The sequence below is a fragment of the Oncorhynchus keta genome, chromosome 4 (assembly GCF_023373465.1).
Source record: "Oncorhynchus keta strain PuntledgeMale-10-30-2019 chromosome 4, Oket_V2, whole genome shotgun sequence".
NCBI classification, from domain to species: domain Eukaryota; kingdom Metazoa; phylum Chordata; class Actinopteri; order Salmoniformes; family Salmonidae; genus Oncorhynchus; species Oncorhynchus keta.
Window position 1 is genome coordinate 54,967,923 of NC_068424.1, and position 20,112 is coordinate 54,988,034.

A 20,112-nucleotide genomic window follows, 5' to 3' on the forward strand; every position below is an offset into this window, starting at 1 on the left:
GGTTAAGCCTTCACATTTTTACAAACATATTTTATACTTTGCAAACACAAGTGGTCAAATATGTTTTTCTAAATATGACAACATTTGTGACTCCACAGATGACATTTGTGACTCCCTTTCCTCATATAATTTCCAAGCTAAATTTCCTTTCCTCGTTTCCTAGCATCCTTTCCTTGATTGTTTTCTTCCTTTCCTCCTTTGCTATGCTAGCTCTCCACTACTACTGCTAGCTCTACACTAATAGTACTGAATGTCGCACCATCCTTCGCTCTGGCTCCCCCTCCTGTCCAGCTCAGAAGTTCGGCGTCGCCGGCCTTCTAGCTGCTGCCAAACCTGCTGTGAACAAACGCCCTTCACTCATCAACCCGTACATGTCTCGTCATCATTACACACACACCTGGTTCCAATCCCCACTCTATCACTGCATATATACTCCCTCTGTCATTGTAAATGCTGCTTGTTTTCCTGAGAGGAATCTCTCCTACTATTCCCTGAGAACTTTATTATTTTGCACTTTGGGTTTCGTCCCGCTGTTATATATGGCGATTTAATAAATGTAGTAGTTCTATACCTGTGACTGCCTCCTCCTCTCTACACTTGTGACACTGCTACAATTACAGTTACTTTAACAGTACCAGCAAATCAGTGGCCCCGTGGTAGAGTCCACCCTGAGATTGGAAGGGGGAAGAAGAAAAATAGACTTAAATTGAGATAGCCTCAATGGATATTTGTATAACTAACCCAAGATAGACCATACAGAATCTGTTGTTTCCAACGGCAGCAAATGAATCATAGTAGAACAAGCAAGGTGGTTGGCAGAGTGAGATCCTATTGGCTTCGTTGATTTACCTTGCTGAATTGTAATGTACAGATTGGGGTTTTAATTCATTTCAATGTTAGTTTCTGCATTTGGAATGAAGGTGAGAATGTGTAACTTTATCCAAACTGGATGGGATAGCTAGCTCATGTGCAATACATGATGTACTTTGAAGCTAAGCTACACAGACAGGTTTTAGTTGTAAGATAACCTTGCTGCTGCTTGTTTGCAACAGCTTTCTTGGGTGGTTCCTATTCTCCTAAAGTAATGGGAAAGTTGCTTCAAAGTGCAAAAAAAAAAGTTTTAAGTTCCAATGTCCAGTGACCTTGTTGCCCGTGTCGCTAACTAGGTAAGCTGATCAATCAGACAGCTACCAGCTTTCTGGTAACACAGCCTGAAACAAGCACTGCAAAAACTTGGAAAGCTGGTATCACAGTCTGATTTACCAGACTACCTAGCTAGCAACACAGGCAACAGGTTATATACAAATGTGCCAATGGTGACTGTTGGTTTCTATATTACTGTGCAACTTATTTAGCCCATTTACAAATTAAGCCTACTTCTCATAAAAATAGTCCTCTCTTCTTAAAGATTTGTCACAATACTGCTGCAGAATATTAGCAAGCACTTGGAGCTCTCGAGTGGCGTAGCGGTCTAAGGCACAGCATCTCAGTGCTAGAGGTGTCCTACAGACCCAGGTTAAATTCCAGGCTGTATCACAACCGGTCATGGTTGGGAGTCCCATATGGCAGTGCACAATTGGCCCAGCGTCGTTAGGGTTTGGCTGGGGTAGGCCTTCATTGTTAATAAGAATGAGTTTTTAACTGACTTGCCTTGTTAAATAGAGGTTCAATAAAAAACATTACATCAAATCAACCACCTCCCATTCGAAGCATCTCCCACACTCCCTTTGCCTGTGACCACCACACAACACACAGCAACCACATCCCTCTTAGGGGGGCCACATTATCCTGCCTCCATCCTAAAGTTGTCAAATAAACTTCATGTTTCAGCCCGGTAGACCAGTTCCTACAACCAGCGGTAGAGGCCGGTATGAGAGCATAGCAGACTCTACTCCTGTCCATCTGACTGAGCAGCTACTGAGATCTATCCATCAGAACACAGGTCTACCATGGTGGGCCAGTACCGTCTGTACCACCGTGGCCCTGAGGACAGTCGTAACACTGCCACTGGGAACCTATAAGGTGGGCATCCTCGCAAAGGCCTGTGTTGCATCAAGAACCAAGCATCCTATTATACAGTGTGTTTTTTCAGCCCTTGTTGGTGCACACACTAGTCTCAACAGGGTCAAAGTTGAGCTTGAGAAGCCCTGGGGTGAATCTCCATAGTCTAATGTGAAGTAGCATCCTTCCTCATCTTATTTCCTTAATTTGCACAGGTGAAAGCAAATATCCAGGAAGCATCGACAAGTGGTTTCACCTATTTTGTGAACACAGATGGATGCAGTTGAAGGAGAAGAGATACGAGTAGGAAGCTACATTAGACTATTGAGGTACAACCCTGGTGTAATGTATTATTTGCTAAACAATTTAAAATGTAAATGTACAGTATCCAAACAACCACAAAAGATTTTATCAGGAAAGAAGTGCTCATCCATATTGTTATGTTAAACAAGTGAAACATGATATAATCACACTGGGGAGATGTTCTCTGCTGCTCACCATTCCACCAGAGGGAACACATGAGACACTTGTTGAAACTCCCTCGTCTCACATCGTTTTGTCTGTTATTGAAACATCCCAGGAAGATCAAGATGTTTACACACATTCTGGGGAACTATGACAGGCATTTTAAAGTCAGCCAATGCTGTGACTGGTGCAAACGTTGCTGAGCGCTTGGCCTTATTAAGGATTCTTTCACACTCCTCCATCCTTCCTCAGCTGTGGGATGTTGTTTTTTTCCTGCCTCCACTTACTCCTTTTCCTCCCCTCCCCAGTGCTGCTCTCTCCCCCACTGTGTGAGAACAAGAGTCAGCATATTGCTCCCCCCTCTCACAGGCCTGACACACACACACGCGCATTCTATTCTACTCATGTCTGTGAATGACCTTCATGAGTCATCATGAGGAAAACAGCATTTTTACTTTAATATTTGGCTGTAATACATCAAGGTCCCTGACTCTTTGAGAACTTGATTTTAAAAAAGGAGTAGTCGGTTTGAATGTTTCGTTGTCATAACTCGGAGAGAGTGCTCCCTTCTGACCAGGCTACTTGGCTACCCTGATTCACTCTACGACCTATGTCCAGTTTTGGGTTACTAATGTGTGCATTGTAATTTTATAACTTTTGGCTGCAGGGGGTGTCTATGTTGAATCAAAGCTAATCCCCGTGTTTCTCTTTGCCTCCAGCTAAATTGAAGACCTGAAAGTGGAGATGGCGGAGCTGGCGAAGAGGTTGCGCTACGAGATCTCAGTGCGAGCCAAGTGAAAAGGGCTGGATGGAAAAACACTGCCGGTAAAGAAATGACCTTTGACCCAGGCTTATGGAGGGCTGCCTCTGGGAGCTTGGCGCCAACTTCAAGACTCTAGTCTATACATATCAACAGAAATAGAACGCACTGCCTCACTCAGTACGGAAGTGGTCAGATGATGCAGATGCTTCGCTACCAGTACTGTTTTGCTAGCCCAGACTAGAATATGTTCCGGTATTCATCCGATAGCATTGGCGAGTATTCCACATTAGTCACCGGCTTCATCAACAAGTGCATCAATAACGTCGTCCCCACAGTAACCATATGTACATATCCCAAACAGAAGCCATGGATAACAGGCAACATCCGAACTGAGCTAATGGCTAGAGCTGCCGATTTCAAGGAGCGGGACACTAATCTGGACGCTTATAAGAAATCCCACTATGCCCAACAAATGAACCATCAAACAGGCAAAGTGTAAATACAGGACTAAGATTGAATCTTACCACACCGGCTCTGACTACCAGATGAGCTAAATGCTTTCTATGCTCACTTCGAGGCAAGCAATACTGAACCATGCAAGAGAGTACCTGCTATTCTGGACAACTGTGTGATCACGCTCTATGTAGCCGATGTGAGAAAGACCTTTAAACATCTGGCAGGGCCAAATGGATTTCCAAGACGCATACTCAGAGCATGTGCTGACCAACTGGCAAGAGTCTTCACTGATATTTTCAACCTCTTCCTGGCTTAGTCTGTAATACCTACATAGTAGTCCCTGTGCCCAAGAAAGCCAAGGTAGCTTGCCTAAAGGGTAGCCATGATGTGCTTTGAAAGTCTGGTCATGTCTTACATCAACACTAATATCCCAGAAACCCTAGACCCACTACAATTCACATATCGCCCCAACAGATCCACAGATGATGCAATATCTATTGCTCTCCACACTGCCCTTTCCCACCTGAACAAAAGGAACACCTACGTGAGAATGCTCTTCGCTGACTACAGCTCAGCATTCAACACCATAGTGCCCTCAAAGCTCCTTACTATGATAAGGACCCTGGGACTAAACACATCCATCTGCAACTGGATATTGGACTTTCTGATGGGCCGCCCCCAGGTGGTAAGGGTAGGCAACAACACATCTGCCACGCCAATCCTCAACACGGTTGCCCCTCAAGGGTGAGTGCTTAGTCCCCTGCTGTACTCCCACGACTGGATGGCCATGCAAGACTCCAACACCATCATTAAGTTTGCAGACGACACAACGGTGGTAGGCCTGATCACCGGCAACGATGAGACAGCCTATAGGGAGGTCAGACACCTGGCAGTGTGGAGCGCTAAGTCTAGGTGCAAAAGGTTCCTTAACAGCTTCAACCCTCAAGCCATAAGACTGCTAAACAGTGAATCAAATGGCTATCCAGACTATTTGCATTGACCCCCTTTTTTTACGATGCTGCTACTGGCCATTTATTATCTATGCATAGTCATTTACTACCTACATGTACATAATACCTCAATTACCTCGACTAACCTTTACAACCGCATATTGACTTGGTACCGGTACCGCCTGTATACAGCCTCATTAAGAATTAAGAATTTGTTCTTAACTGACTTGCCTAGTTAAATAAAGGTAAAAAATAAAATAAAAATATTTAAAAAATACTGTTATTTTATTGTGTTACTTTTTTAAAAAACGTTAGTTTCTTTAATTTAGTATTTATTTTTCTTACTTTTAAAAAACTCTGCATTGTTGGTTAATGGCTTGTAAGTAAGCATTTCATGTTAGTCTACACCTGTTGTATTCGGTGCATGTGACAACATTTGATTGGATAAGCCTTCCTTTTTAGTTTTTCTTAAAAGAAAAATGCTCTCTTGATCTTCACTGTCAATGCAATGGTTTATGACAGTTTCCTTTTTAGATCTATTTTACACTGAACAAAAATGTAAATGCATTTTCTTAGATTTTATTGAGTTAACGTTCATATAAGGAAATCAGTCAGTTGAAATACATTCATTAGGCCGTAATCTATGGATTTCACATGACTGGGAATACAGATATGCATCTATTGGTCACAGATACCTAAAAAAAAGGTTGGTTTTCTGAATCATGCCCCTGTCAGTATCTGATGGGACCACCAGCCCACCACATCTCCTTCTCATAGAGTTAATCAGGCTGTTTATTGTGGCCTGTGGAATGTTGTCCACTCCTCTTCAATGGCTGTGCGAAGTTGCTGGATATTGGCGGGAACTGGAACACGCTGACGTACACGTCGATCCAGAACATCCCAAACATGCTCAATGGGTGACATGTCTGGTGAGTATGCAGGCCATGGAAGACGTGGACATTTTCAGCTTCTAGGAAATGTGTACAGATCCTTGCGACATGGGGCCATGCATTATCATGCTGAAACATGGGATGATGGCGGCGGATGAATGTCACAACAATGGGCCTCAGAATCTGATCACTGTATCTCTGTGCATTCAAATTACCATCGATAAAATGCAATTGTGTTCGTTGTCCATAGCTTATGCCTGCCCATAACATAACGCCACCGGCACCATGGGGCACTCTGTTCACAACGTTGACATCAGCAAACTGCTTGCCCACACGATGCCATACACGCTGTCTGCTATCTACCCGATAGAGTTGAAAACGGGATTCATCCACGAAGAGCACACTTCTCCAGCATGCCAGTGGCCATCGAAGGTGCGAATTTTCCCACTGCAGTCAGGTCAAGACCCTGGTGAGGACTATGAGCACACAGACGAACTTCTCTGAGACGGTTTCTGACAGTTTGTGCAGAAATTCTTCGGTTGTGCAAACTCACAGTTTCATCAGCTGTCCAGGTGACTGGTCTCAGATGATCCCGCAGGTGAAGAAGCCGGATGTGGAGCTCCTGGGCTGGCGTAGTTACACGTGGTCTGCGGTTGTGAGGCCAGTTGGCCGTATTGACAAATTCTCTAAGACGATGTTGGTGGTTTATGGTAGAGAAATGAACATTAAATTCTCTGCCAACAGCTCTGGTGTACATTCCTGCACTCAGCAATTGCACGCTCCCTTAAAACTTGAGACATCTGTGGCATTGTGTTATGTGACAAAACTGCACATTTTAAAGTGACCTTTTATTGGCCCTGCAGATCCTGAGCCTGGGGGTGTCTGATGACGCCACTGGTAAACCTCCACACTCACCCACCTACTTAATCAATCAATCAATTCACAATCAAGGCTGTTGTATCTTCTACAAGAGACATAATCACATTTGTACTGCTTTATTCTGACTATGGAATATTTAAAATATGAATTGATTATTACTGTCATTATTTCAGTGTGGCAGACAGAGCTGACAGTAGGTGGTGCTCTATGGTTCTTCAACCTGACGTTGTATGACTCCACATGTCTCCCTGGGCGTCATCAACCTGTTCCACAGAGGTGAGGCCCTGGTCTAACTACCACACCCTGGCTTGAGCAGCAGCTCCATTAGACACACAATAGGGAAACATTTTAGAGGAGAGCTTTGGTCCACCCAGTATTCAGACCTCCCCCCTTTTTTTTACAAGAGGAAACTCCTCACCTGTTGTGCTTTCAGCTGTGTTAAACTCACTATGGATTTCAGGGGTGGAGTGTCATGTTTTAGTGTAACAAAACATAGGCTAGGACAGAACATACTGTTAAAGATGATCTACTGTGATATGTTTGCAAAGGATAGAAATATGAATAGGGTTGCTAAAACATGTTTATATTTACATTTTACCAGATGCTCACATCCAGAGCGACTTACAGGAGCAATTAGGGTTCAGTACCTTGCTCAAGAACAGACTTTTCAACTAGTCAGTTCATGGACTCAAATCAGCGACCGTTCGGTTACTGTCCCAACGCTCTTAACCGCTAGGCTACCTGGCGCCCTGGTTCAGATTTACTGTATGTGATTGACACATCTGTTTGGGATTTTACTTTGGTAATTCTGCATCCTTCACTGGCCCATGAAAATACAGAATGTATTTCCCACTAGGAATGAGAACATTGAGACCTTATTGACCTTATTACGTCTGGTTTCTGTGTTGTCCAGTATTTTATCTGCAGAGGAAAGAAGCATCCAGGTTCCAGAAGTATGTAACCAACTGTGTCAGAGGGATTTCTCTGGTGATGATGCCCATAGCTGCCACCGTGCCCTCAGTAAGTTTATGTGTGTGTGTGTGTGTTTGCATGCATGCGTATAAGTTATCGTGTTCGTGCCTGTTTGTCCATCCGTGCGTGTCCATATATCTGCATGTATGCACATGCGAGTCTGCATGCTTGTCTGCACACGCAACCACAAACCAGAAACATTTTAGCCTTCAACAACATTTCATCACAAAAGCTATTAAACATGCCACATCACTTTCCCCTGTAGATTAACAGACAGCTAGCACATTTCACTAGCCAGCCCTGTTAACACCCTCCCACTAGCTCTGAAACAAAATACTTCAGGTATGGATGAGAGGAACACTATATTTAGAAGCCCACCTAAATGGTAATAGCTGAAAACACACTGAGGATGTTTTCTCTCCGACTTTAGTGACAATTCCACCAAGTCCACAGGCCCATGCACAGGACGCCTCTCTTATATGGAAGATGCTCACACACGCACGCGCACGCGCACGCACGCACACACACGCTGTACATTTATTTATAGTTCAGATATGATTCTGAGGGGCTACCCATATGAACCTCGCGTCCAGTTGAATTTTATTTTATGTACGGATTTAAACCCTGCTTATTTGTCTATGCTGAATGCCAAAGATTGACACACTATCCTTTTGCCCTCCTCATTCTTCTCTAGTCCATAACTCTGTACTGGTTGACCTCCAGTTGGGTGGGACTGGGTCACAATCTGCTCCTGTGCTCGCCTCGCTTCCGGAGGCGGTTCCACATCCCCTCCACGTGCTCCAACTCTCAGACACGCCTTACAGAGATATTGCTTCCTCCTTCGTTTCCAAATACATCAAGTCAAAACGGTTTTCCATCTCATAGTGGATAAAAGACTTTCAATCCTAAATCAACCCTAAAGCCCCTTCCCCAATTCAGCCAGTCAAGGTATTAATGATTAGCTGAATAATCACGTGTTAGCACTGGGTTGGCACAAACGCCTGCACTGTACACCCTGTATCTCTCAAAGACAAGGGTTGGTGACCACTGAACTGAGATCTAGAGTGTACCACAATGGGTGATGGTCCATCAGAGAAAATCAGACATAGCCAACACGTCCATATCTAACAAACCAAGTCAGTATCAATATATCTATGTGACTGGTGTATACTGTAACATGTATGTGCATGCTGACTTTGAAAGGCAACCACTCCCTGTTCTACCCAGGATAACTTGGTGTTGTGATTAGGGAATGTAACTGGCAATGCAACTTTGACTGGCATTGTAACTGGCAAACGATGTGCAAGAAATGTATTTAAGATGACCACCATAGTCATGGATGATCAGTGGATGCTAGATTTGTACTTTGAACATCCAGTATAAATTGCACAACATTTTTATTGATTGAATGTGAATCTCATTATGTCATCCATAAATTGTTGATTATATCAGATGTGTTCAAAAAGTTGAAGTAATTGGGTTGAAGTTACTTCAGTAAAATAAAACATTATTTTGTATTAACTGTGGTGTTTTTGGTTCATTGCAAAGTCGATTTAAAATGGGGATTTAGACCAAAACTTTTATGGAGACATGGAAGTCAAAGGAGGGGATTTTGGGGGCGGGGTTGAGCTTCAACAAAATCGCTAATAAGAACTGTACAGTGCTTTACACTGTATGAGACAGCCATGGCAATACAGAATCACCACTATAAACTCAACATCAACATGTTGGTGCTTTTCGCCGTGGCGGTATCGTTGTCACTTGCATCCGCGTCTGCGGACCGTGTGCCGCGCACCTGTGGCACGTGTGAACCCAGCCTGTGCGACCCTCTACCAAAGGAGGGCTGCAAGTCTGGCACAATTTTTGACTCCTGCGGTTGTTGTTCACTTTGCGCGTACGGAGCCGGGGAACCATGTGGGGGACGCGGAGCCACAGTCAAGCGTTGCGCCTCTGGACTGGAGTGCATAAAGAGCGAAAAGGACAGAAAGACAAAGCTCGGCGTTTGCGCCTGCAAAACCAACTACGAAGTGTGTGGCTCCGATGGGGTGACTTATAAAACTGGTTGCGACTTGAAAGTTGCCAGCCTGAAAGCGGTGAACGAGGAGAAGCCTGAAATCAAGATCTTGAATAAAGGAAAATGCTCAACAGGTGAGAATGGGGGGGAACGGCATATAACGGTCCACTTATTATATAGAGCGCAGTAGTAGTTTAGTGGACATTGAACTCTGTATATTTTGGAAAAACTGTTTTGATGTGGTGTATCACGCTACAATAATTCTCATCCATATCAAATACATTCTGACCTGATAGCCAATAGTTCAACCAAGGGGCCTAGACATGACATTTTGGTGTTACATGTTGGTGTCACTTTCATCTTGACTAATCTTTCCCCTCGATCAGTAAGAGGTATTATGTTTATTTTTAAGTGTGATATGCTTGCTATACGCTTTCTGGCATAATCAATAACCATTTACACAATGCAAATAATGTTCATGTATTAATCCGATGAACTCATATATTAAACTGATTCTAAATGGTCTTGATTAGACTACTGTCTAGTTACTGGATAGAAGAACTGAGAACTATGGAAGATCTGTGGCACTGTCCACTGGGTGTGGACAAGGTTTACATCATCCTCTATCTCTAAAACCCTTCCAAAACAACCAGATCTAATGCCAGCCACTGAACAAGCTGAAAGCCGTTGTCTCCACTCTGGGGTGGCACTCCCTATAGAACATATAACCCTGAACAGACATGTCTGAGATTTGACATTTTATAAAGGAGGATGACTGTCGATCAAACAGCAGTGTCTCGCCTACAAACACACAGACAGGCCCTGTTGGTTTAAAGCAAAGCCAGCGGTGTCTAGTTCACTGAACCTTCACATGATTAATTATAACTGCATGCCGGCTCTGGATTAGGCAGGCGAAAGGGTTCAGGACGTGGAAAAAGAATGGAAAAAACCTGGCTAGCTGCCAGAAAAAGTTGTGCCACACGAAAGGCCCCACACTCTTGCTAATTTGCCCATATACAACAGGACGAGGTCAGACCACCACTTAAGCTGCACCCTTTAGGCTCTCAGACAGGTCAAGGTGAATATAACGTTAGGTTCAAATTCAAGGCCAACATTCCTCTCTCCACTCCAAGTTGTTATTGTTTTCTGCGGGTTAGTTGACTAGGGCTGTGGTTTCAGGGGAGGATTTTGTTGACCTTACTTAACTGGTGGCAGTAAATTTCACCCGGAACTCAAAACAACAGGGGCCTCTAGCTACAGTTGAAGTTGAAAGTTTACATACACTCAGGATGGAGTCATTAAAACTTGTTTTTCAACCACTCCACAAATATCTTGTTAACAACCAATAGTTTTGGCAAGTCTGTTAGGACATCTACTTTGTGCATAACACAAGTACCTTTGCCAACAATTGTTTACAGACAGATTATTTCACGTATAATTCACTGTATCACAATTCCAGTGGGTCAGAAGTTTACTTACACTAAGTTGACTGTGCCTTTAAACAGCTTGGAATATTCCCGAAAATTATGTCCTGGCTTTAGAAGCGTTTGGTAGGATAATTGACATAATTTGAGTCAATTGGGGATGTACCTGTGTATGTATTTCAAGGCCTACCTTCAAACTCAGTGCCTCTTTGCTTGACATCATGGGAAAATCAAAAGAAATCAACAAGTCTGGTTCATCCTTGGGAGCAATTTCCAAACGCATGGAGGTACCACGTTCATCTGTACAAACAATAGTACGCAAGTATAAACACCATGGGACCAAGTAGCCGTCATACCGCTCAGGAAGGAGACGCATTCTGTCTCCTACAGAGGAACGTACTTTGGTGCGAAAAGTGCAAATCTATCCAAGAACAACAGCAATGTGAAGATGCTGGAGGAAACAGGTACAAAAGTATCCATATCCACAGTAGAATTAGTCCTATATCGACATAACCTGAAAGGCAGCTCAGCAAGGAAGAAGTCACTGCTCCAAAATCGCCATAAAAATGCCAGACTACGGTTTGCAACTGCACATGGGGACAAAGATTGTACTTTTTGGAGAAATGTCCTCTGGTCTGATTAAAAACAAAAATAGAACTGTTTGGCCATAATGACCATCGTTATGTTTGGAGGAAAATGGGGGAGGCTTGCAAGGCGAAGAACTTCATCCCAACCATGAAGCACGGGGGTGGCAGCATCATGTTGTGGGGGTGCTTTGCTGCAGGAGAGACTGGTGCACTTCACAAAATAGATGGCATCATGAGGAAGGGAAATTATGTGGATATATTGAAGCAACATCTCAAGACATCAGCCATGAAGTTAAAGCTTGGTCGCAAATGGGTCTTCCAAATGGACAATGACCCCAAGCATACTTCCAAAGTTGTGGCAAAATGGCTTAAGGACAACAAAGTCAAGGTACTGGAGTGGCCATCACGAAGCCCTGACCTCAAACCTATAGAACATTTGTGGGCAGAACTGAAAAAGCATGTGTGAGCAAGGAGGCCTACAAACCTGACTCAGTTACACCAGCTCTGTCAGGAGGAATGGGCCAAACTTCACCAAACTTATTTTGGGAAGCTTGTGGAAGGCTACCCGAAACATTTGACCCAAGTTAAACTATTTAAAGGCAATGCTACCAAGTACTAATTGAGTGTATGTAAACTTCTGACCCGCTGGGAATAAAAGCTGAAATAAATAATTCTCTCTACTATTATTCTGACATTTCACATTCTTAAAATAAAGTGGTGATCCTAACTGACCAAGGACAGGGAATTTTTACGAGGATTAAATGTCAGGAATTGTGAAAAACAGAGTTTAAATGTATTGGGTAAAGGTGTATGTAAACTCCTGACTTTAACTGTATATGAGTCAGCGCTTATTTATAATCCTAATTATCATATCATATCCATTCCTTGGGTTGGAGTATAGAGCATTGAAAAGACAACATAGTCAATCTTCCGTAGGTCAGCTGTTTCATCATAACATTGTTCTAAAGCGGCCCTTACTTTGCAACCCTTGTCATTCAAAGTATTACGTGCCAGAAGTGTGAGACGTGATGTAATTGCACAAATTATTTTCTTGACCCATAGAAATGACAGATCATTCTGTTTGAGCTAAATATATTACCAGCTTTGTTTTTCAGAATTAATAATAGAGTTTTAATTGGTGCAAGTCAGCATAAAGCCTGTCCCAATGTTTCAAAGGCAATTACAGTAATGTCCAGGTTCACATTGAGAAACCAAACAGAGGTCATGTTCAACTAATTCTTACTGGCATGAGAAAATCGAAGGGAGAAAGTATGCTTAATATTTCACCAAATTCCTAACTAACAGAATTAACTCCAAACTCCTTGATGTGTTCCATGTTATATCAGCTTCACCACTTACTGTAAGATTCACATGAATTATTTTCTGAACGGCTAAAAGGACTGGAGCAGCTATCGGTTCATTTGTAACACGCTCACTCATTTATACAACGCATCAATCAGAACACGAATATTGAATTCCTGCTCTGACATTTCCATCCTGTACCAGCTTGTCCCAGGGGATAACACCAGAGCTCTCTCTGAGTCCGCCCAAGGTAAAAATACATGTTACAGGTTGATGTGAAGGAGATAATAAATCCACTCAATTCTCACCTTTTTTTCCTTTCTTCTTCTCCTCCTCCTCTATAGCACCTGTCATTGTGACAGCCCCTGGTGAGGTCTACAATGTCACAGGCTCCCAGGTCTACCTGAGCTGCGAGGCCATTGGAATCCCCACCCCTGTGATCACCTGGAAGAAGGTCCCAGAAGGTCCAACGGTGAGGTCAATGGGACATGTTCAATTGAAATTTGAATCAACACTTTTCTAGGTTATGGTACAAAAGAAAAGACTATCGCCCCATGCTTTGAGAAAACACTTCTACGAGGGTATCAGAATCACTCCCATGTATAGTTTAGTATGACGGTCCAAATAACTGTACATACGGTAGGTTGTTAATGTATTTTCCTATGTCTAGATATTCATACATCCCCTTCAACTAAATGTTGATTTGGGCTTTATAGTTGAGGACACAATGGATGAAAGAGATATGACCACGGAGGATATGAAGCGCGTGATTGTTGACACTGAAACAATAGCACAGGACATAAGGGGTTAATATGAAAATAGATATAATCATGATGGAAATCTGGAAGTTTTGGTGGTAAACAAAAAAGTCTTCCTGCACTGAAAGAGAGAGTGTGGGTTTGAATTGATACATTTTAACATTGTAAGCATGGTTTAATCGTTTCGATTAACACAAACGCCCACACTCTCACAGCTCAACAGAATGTTGCTTTGTTCGAATGGAGCCCATAGATTAGAGATTTGCCTTGACCTGTTAAATCTGACCTATTTAGCAATCAATGCCTATGTAACGGGTGTTAGGGTTTTTCCTTTAAATAGCCAGTCACACACCTTAAATTGCAGAACTTGAGGAATTAAGGGTGAGCTTAGCAAGCACATTCCTCTTTCTCTTGTAGTGGAGGGGCCCCATTATGTTTTAATTACAGTAGGTAGTGGGCCTGTCATGGTCCTAATCAAATCAAATAAAATTTTATTTGTCACATGCTTCATAAACAACCGGTGTAGACTATCAGTGAAATGCTTACTTTCGGGCCCTTCCCAACAATGCAGAGAGAGAAAAAAATAGAAATAGTAGAACAATTAAAAAATGATAGCAGAAGGATTAAATAGAAAAAAACTCAGTTGCCGGAGAGGAAGGAAACCACAGGGATTTCACTATGAGGCCAATGGTGACATTAAAACAATTACAGAGTTTAATGACTGTGATAGGAGAAAACTCAGGATGGATCAACAGCATTGTAGTTACTCCACAATACTAACATAATTGACAGAGTGAAAAGGAGGAAGCCTGTACAGAATACAAATCTCCAAAACATGCATTCTGTTTGCAAGACTGCACTAAAGTAATACTGCAAAATGTGGCAAAGCAATTAAATGTTTGTCCTGAATACAAAGTGTTATGTTTGGGGCAAATCCAATACAACACATTACTGAGTACCGCTATCCATATTTTCAAGCATAGTCGTGGCAGCATCATGTTATGGGTATGCTTGGAATTGTTATGGACTGGGGAGTTTTAAAGGATAAAAATTAAACAGAATGGAGCTATGCACAGGCAAAAACCCTCGAGGAAAACCTGGTTCACTGGTAGATTAATTTACTTTTCAGCAGGAAATTACCTAAAAGAGGCCAAATCTATACTTGCTTCCCAAGAAGACAGTGAATGTTTCTGATTTACAATTTTGACTTAAATTTACTAGAAAATCTATGGCAAGAACTTAAAATGGTTGTCTAGCAATGATCAATAACCAATATGACAGAGCTTGAAGAATTTACAAAATAATAAAATGAGCAAATGTTGTACAATCCAAGGGTGGAAAGCTCTGAGAGACTTACCCAGAAAGACGCAAAGCTGTCAAAGGTGCTTCTACAAAGTTTTGACTCAGGGGTGTGTAAATTTGATATTTCTGTATTTCATTTTTAATGAATTTGCAAAAATGTCTAAAAACTTGTTTTCACTTTGTCATTATGGAGCATTCTGTGTAGATGGGTGAGAAGGAAAAAAGGAAAAAAATCCCCAGAGGGGCCCCCATGTTGAGGGTCAGCATGGCAGATATGTTGTTGTATACCCTCACCACCTGGGGTTGTCCCATCAGGAAGTCCAGAATCCAGTTGCAGAGGGAGGTGTTTAATCCCAGGGTCTTTAGCTTAGTGATTAGACGGGACTAAGGTGTTGAACGCTGAGCTGTTAGAGTGAAGGTGATGACTATGCCCGGGTTAGGTCCTATCTACTGTAGAGGACTAGAGCCTGGAGAAAGTAATGTCCGGGCCTCCTGAAGAACAGTTTTCAGCTTGCCTCAAAATCCCCTCAGATAGGGAGGGAGAGGGAAGAGGGAGGAAAAGAATGGGAAAGGGGAGAGAGGGAGATAAAAATTGAGGGGGAAGAGTAGGAGACGGAGACAGAACTGATGAGTGAGACGGGGAGAGAGAGTGAAGGAGAGAGAAAGGCCAAAATATGTTACAACATTTACATTTGACTAATTTATCAATTTTCATACTGATCCCCCGTGGGAATCAAACCCACAACCACCCTGGAATTTCTCTCTGGAATTAAGTGACCTTCAACGTCTTCGACACAACAAAACAGGCCAAACTCACCTCCAGCTGGTTCTCACACTTCGTCTCTTTGAGGGGAGAGAGATGAAAAACATGTCAGTGAGCTCGATAAAATACAACTGAAGATGGATGGTTTGGATTCAACAGAACATGTCATGTGTTAGTTACATCCATCTTTCCATACCAAGACTTTCTTGTGGCCCACTGATTTCCCAGATGAGCCTTTGCTTATGTCATGTGTTTTTATAGCTGTAGATGTCAGTGTCTGAGCTTAGGTCATATAAAGAGAATGTGATTTTAGATGACTTGAAATAACATTGGGCAATTTACTGAAACCTACTATAACATGATTAAGTTGGTTGCCTCGTGAAGTGTAGTAGCTGAAGCGTCAAACGTTTTCAGTTTCACAGCTGCACGCACACTGTGTGCTTTTAATGAGTTGATTTGATGAGTAAGTTATTACGTTAACGGCTGTCTTCCCAGGTCACCAGCGGAAAACAGAGAATGGAGCTGCTTCCAGGAGACAGAGACAACCTAGCCATTCAGACCCGTGGAGGACCTGAGAAACATGAGGTCACCGGCTGGGTCCTGGTGAGTCCAACCAGCCCACACACACATAAACATACAGATATACACACTACTTGAAATATTTTTGCTGTCATACTGACTTGTGGATCTTCCCCCACAGATACAAATCAGTCAAATACCTCAAAGACCACACACAGAGTTAATAAAGGGACAATTAAAGCATAGGGTGGAAGAGTTACTATGTATTAGATAGCTGACATTCCATTATTTATGCAATTTATTTATAATTATAAACCAGGTATTTCGAGCCCTGAATGCTGATTGGCTTAAAGCAGTGGTATACCACGGGTATGAAGAAACATTTTTTTTTACTGTTCAAATTACGTTGCTAATCAGTTTATAATATCATTAAGGCACCTCGGGGGTTTGTGGTATATGGCTGATATACCACGGCTAAGGGGTGTATCCAGGCACTCCGCGTTGCATCATGCTTAAGAACAGCCCTTAGCCGTAGTATATTTGCCATATACCACACCCCCTCATGTCATATTGCTTAAATATTACCTGAGGCATATTCCAAAGTTGTCCATCAACGCTCCTCATTGACTTGTTCTGTTCAGAGCCTGAATAGAAATTAAACTCCTTCTTCAATGTCTCAGTAAAGGAACAGAAAACATTGGTGGGCCCTGTTCAGTGGTTAGATCTATATCTTCTTCCGTCTCTTTTCACTCTCGCTATTCTGCTCCCCTGCTGTCAAACATCAAATTCTCTCAATTTCTTGATCTCATTTCAGAGTATTTATCTTCCACAGTGATTCGTTGCCATGTTTTCTTAATTTTGCCATCTTCCACTGTAAATGTTTGTAGTTGTGAGAAGTAAACGTCTAAACATCTACACAGGTGCAAGCCGGCACTGGACAGCAGTTATACAACTGTAAACAATCCTGAACACTTGAAATGGCGCCCGTGCTCTGTCGAAAGGAGCCGAGTTTGACTGGGAGGGAGAGTTTGAGGCTGTGTTTGTGTCCCCTTGCTGCTGATGGTTTACTGCAGACCACATCATGTGTTCTGCTAAAACTCACACTGAGGTTTAATAACCACCGTCGCCATGCTTTTCAGATCTCGCCGCTCACCAAGGAAGAGGCGGGTTCGTACGAGTGTCACGCTGTCAACGCCAAGGGAGAGGCCTCAGCGGTGGGCACCATTCACGTGGTGGAGTCCATCGATGACATCCCTGTCAAGAAGGGTACTGAAGCACCCCTGTTCTATTGCACTCCTATTGCACACGCATTTCTACTTTGTTTCATGTTAAATCTAGACCCACACAACATGGCACCATAGGGCATGTCTACCCTTTATACATTGATTTTGTCTCTTCAGGTTTGCATGATGCTGTGTCTGTACATGTGCGTCCTTGTATGCGTACATTTTGTGTGTGTGTGTCTGTGCATGTATGCGTATATTCAATGTGTGTGTCTGTGCATGTATGCGTACATTCAATGTGTGTGTGTGTGTCTGTGCATGTATGCGTACATTCAATGTGTGTGTGACTTCTAGCCCGTGGTGACCATCCCGTCCTGACATGTTTAGGAGTGCCTGCTTTGCTTTTGGCTCGGCCCACGTCACTTGGCTCTCGACAGGGCTCGATGGTTGCCTCGACAAGGCAGCACGTGTCACTGGGGTTGACACATGCAATTTATTGACCTGCCTTTAAAGCTTTGCTCCATGGGAAAGAACCTGGATGTTTGAGTGAAAACCCCATCACAATAACAAGGTTAGCTCTACCTTTAGGTGATCTCCCATCCCTGGTGGTCTGTGATGATGGATACTATTAAAAACAACAAACCTTTTCCAAGGCACACTCTCCATCGTGCAAGATCCTATCTAAGCACTTCTCCTTCATGTCCTTCTGTGGCTCAGTTGGTAGAGCATGGCGCTTGTAACGCCAGGGTAGTGGGTTCGATTCCCGGGACCACCCATACGTAGAATGTATGCACACGTGACTGTAAGTCGCTTTGGATAAAAGCGTCAGCTAAATGGCATATATTATTATTATTATTATATTTCCAGTGATCTAAAAAGGAAGCAGGGCTAGATAGGTGACACAATCTGATGAAAACCAATCCAAGTATTCAGGTCTTCCCCAACTTTAGTCATAATTTGTATGTTTTTGTTTTTTTTGCACCTTGGGTCTGAGAAAGCATTTTTAACAATTAAATGAAGTATTATTATTTATTATAAACAGGACCAGTTAAGGACCCTTACCCTAGACATTCACTTACCTCTTTAATAAATGAACTTATCGTTCGTGTTCTTGTCTGTGACTCTTCCAGTGACCAAGGATGATGAGCTGTAAGGCATCTCAGCACAGTAGGGACTCAGTGGCGGCTCCTGCAGGATCACGAGAGGAGGGAGCAGCCCCAAGCCCCCCATCCCCAACTATCCCATCGCTGACACAAGTAGACCTGTACACTGACTGAGAAAGAGGACCAACACTCACTATTAGCATAAATCATATTTATACTTGCTTTGTTATTTGATAAGTCACAGTTTTCATAGTGATACTCAGTATACTGTTTATGCACAAGCATCAACGTTGCATCTCACAACATTGAAAGTTACCATCATGGACATCCACAAGACACATCGAGGCCTCACACACATTTTTCTTGTCAGTGGCATCACACACAAGTCAATCTTTAAAATTTGCAAGTTACTGCCAAAATAATTTAAACACTTGAGTAAATGAGGGATACAAAGTATATTGAAAGCAGGTATTATTCCTGGCTTAATTAAGCAATTAAAACATACCATCATGCCATCCATACCATCATGCTTAGGGTCATGTATAAAAATGCTGGGCATTCCATTATTTTGGCTACCATGGCTATGGATGACAATGCCTGCATCTACAGGGCAAGAGTGGTCACAATGGTTTGATGAGCCTGAAAACCATATTGCATGGCTTTCTCAGTCACCAGATCTCAACCCAATTGAACACGGGGGGATTCTGCAGTGGCGCCTGAGACAGCATTTTCCACCACCATCAGCAAAACACCAAATGATGGAATTTCTCATGGAAGAATGGTGTCGCATCACTCCAAAAGAGTTCTAGACACTTGTATAATTGATGCCAAGGTGCATTGAAGCTGTTCTGGCTCGTGGTGGCCCTACACTACTAAAACACTTTATGTTGGTGTTTTCTTTATTTTGGCAGTTTCCTGTATGTGCGCACACACATGCATGCTCAACCAAACTCAGCAGTATTTCACATCTGCCTTACTCTTCCACCATCTCTTCCTTTGATGTAGTTTTCTATGTTTTTGTGAATTTATTTACTCTAAAGAATTTTACCCTGGGTACCTCAAAAATATTACATTTCAAGGCAATCATGGTTGGCCAAGGCAGAAACATACTGACATGCAGGCTAAAAATAACTAAAATCACAACTTGAAAAACGAATATGAATAAATCATTACATTCGAGATTCCACTTTTTATGTATAAACGTACACTATTTTTCTTTGGCCTCCTGAAAAGTACACAAATCATTCTTTCCCTTGACACATGGTACTTGATAAGCCATAAAGCCATGCCTTTGCAAAAGCCATTGTGTGGAGTGAGCGATCTGGACTGACAGGCAGGCTTAACCAGACACAAGGCTTTCTCTAGCATTCATATAACCCCAGGGCTCATATACCACGGGTTTAGCTAACAAACCACACAGCGGCGGATGTCTGGGGATGTACTGTAGGGTATATTGAGGAAACAACAAGTTTGAAATGGCGTAGAAAAAGAGGAGGATTTATGTTGGAATGCAGAGATCCACGTTCGGTGCTATTGCTAATAGTCTGCGACTCCAATGAAGGGGCCAGTGGACATTGCTTTTACCAAAATGTTGCTAGTTTTTCAGCTTAAGGATGTATTTGATGTATTCACTTTGGTGTATGGTTTACTAACACTGATGTTACTACCATGGGACACTTGCTGTACATTACTAATAAATACAAAATGGACTACAAGTTGTGGCTATTTCGATATTATATGA

At 42.6% G+C, this 20,112-nt stretch overlaps 1 protein-coding gene and 1 pseudogene across 1 annotated transcript; both read left to right on the forward strand.

Annotated features, from left to right (window-relative positions):
* Window positions 1-3,210: 3,210 nt before the first annotated feature.
* Window positions 3,211-8,261, forward strand: LOC127929808 (cytochrome c oxidase assembly protein COX18, mitochondrial-like; annotated as a pseudogene).
* Window positions 8,262-9,032: 771 nt separating this feature from the next.
* Window positions 9,033-20,086, forward strand: LOC118378559 (insulin-like growth factor-binding protein 7). The gene is made up of 5 exons (XM_035765546.2): window positions 9,033-9,524; window positions 13,048-13,175; window positions 16,022-16,129; window positions 17,185-17,311; window positions 18,399-20,086. The coding sequence occupies exons 1-5, from the start codon at window positions 9,062-9,064 to the stop codon at window positions 18,419-18,421; spliced, it is 849 nt and encodes a 282-aa protein (XP_035621439.1). The 5' UTR covers window positions 9,033-9,061; the 3' UTR covers window positions 18,422-20,086.
* The last annotated feature ends 26 nt before the right edge of the window (window positions 20,087-20,112 follow it).

Coding starts and splice junctions, on each gene's coding strand:
- LOC118378559 (XM_035765546.2), top strand. CDS start 9,062: ATGGCAATACAGAATCACCACTATAAACTCAACATCAACATGTTGGTG. Junction 13,176..16,021: donor AGGTCCCAGAAGGTCCAACG/GTGAGGTCAATG, acceptor CTGTCTTCCCAG/GTCACCAGCGGAAAACAGAG. Junction 17,312..18,398: donor TGACATCCCTGTCAAGAAGG/GTACTGAAGCAC, acceptor TGACTCTTCCAG/TGACCAAGGATGATGAGCTG.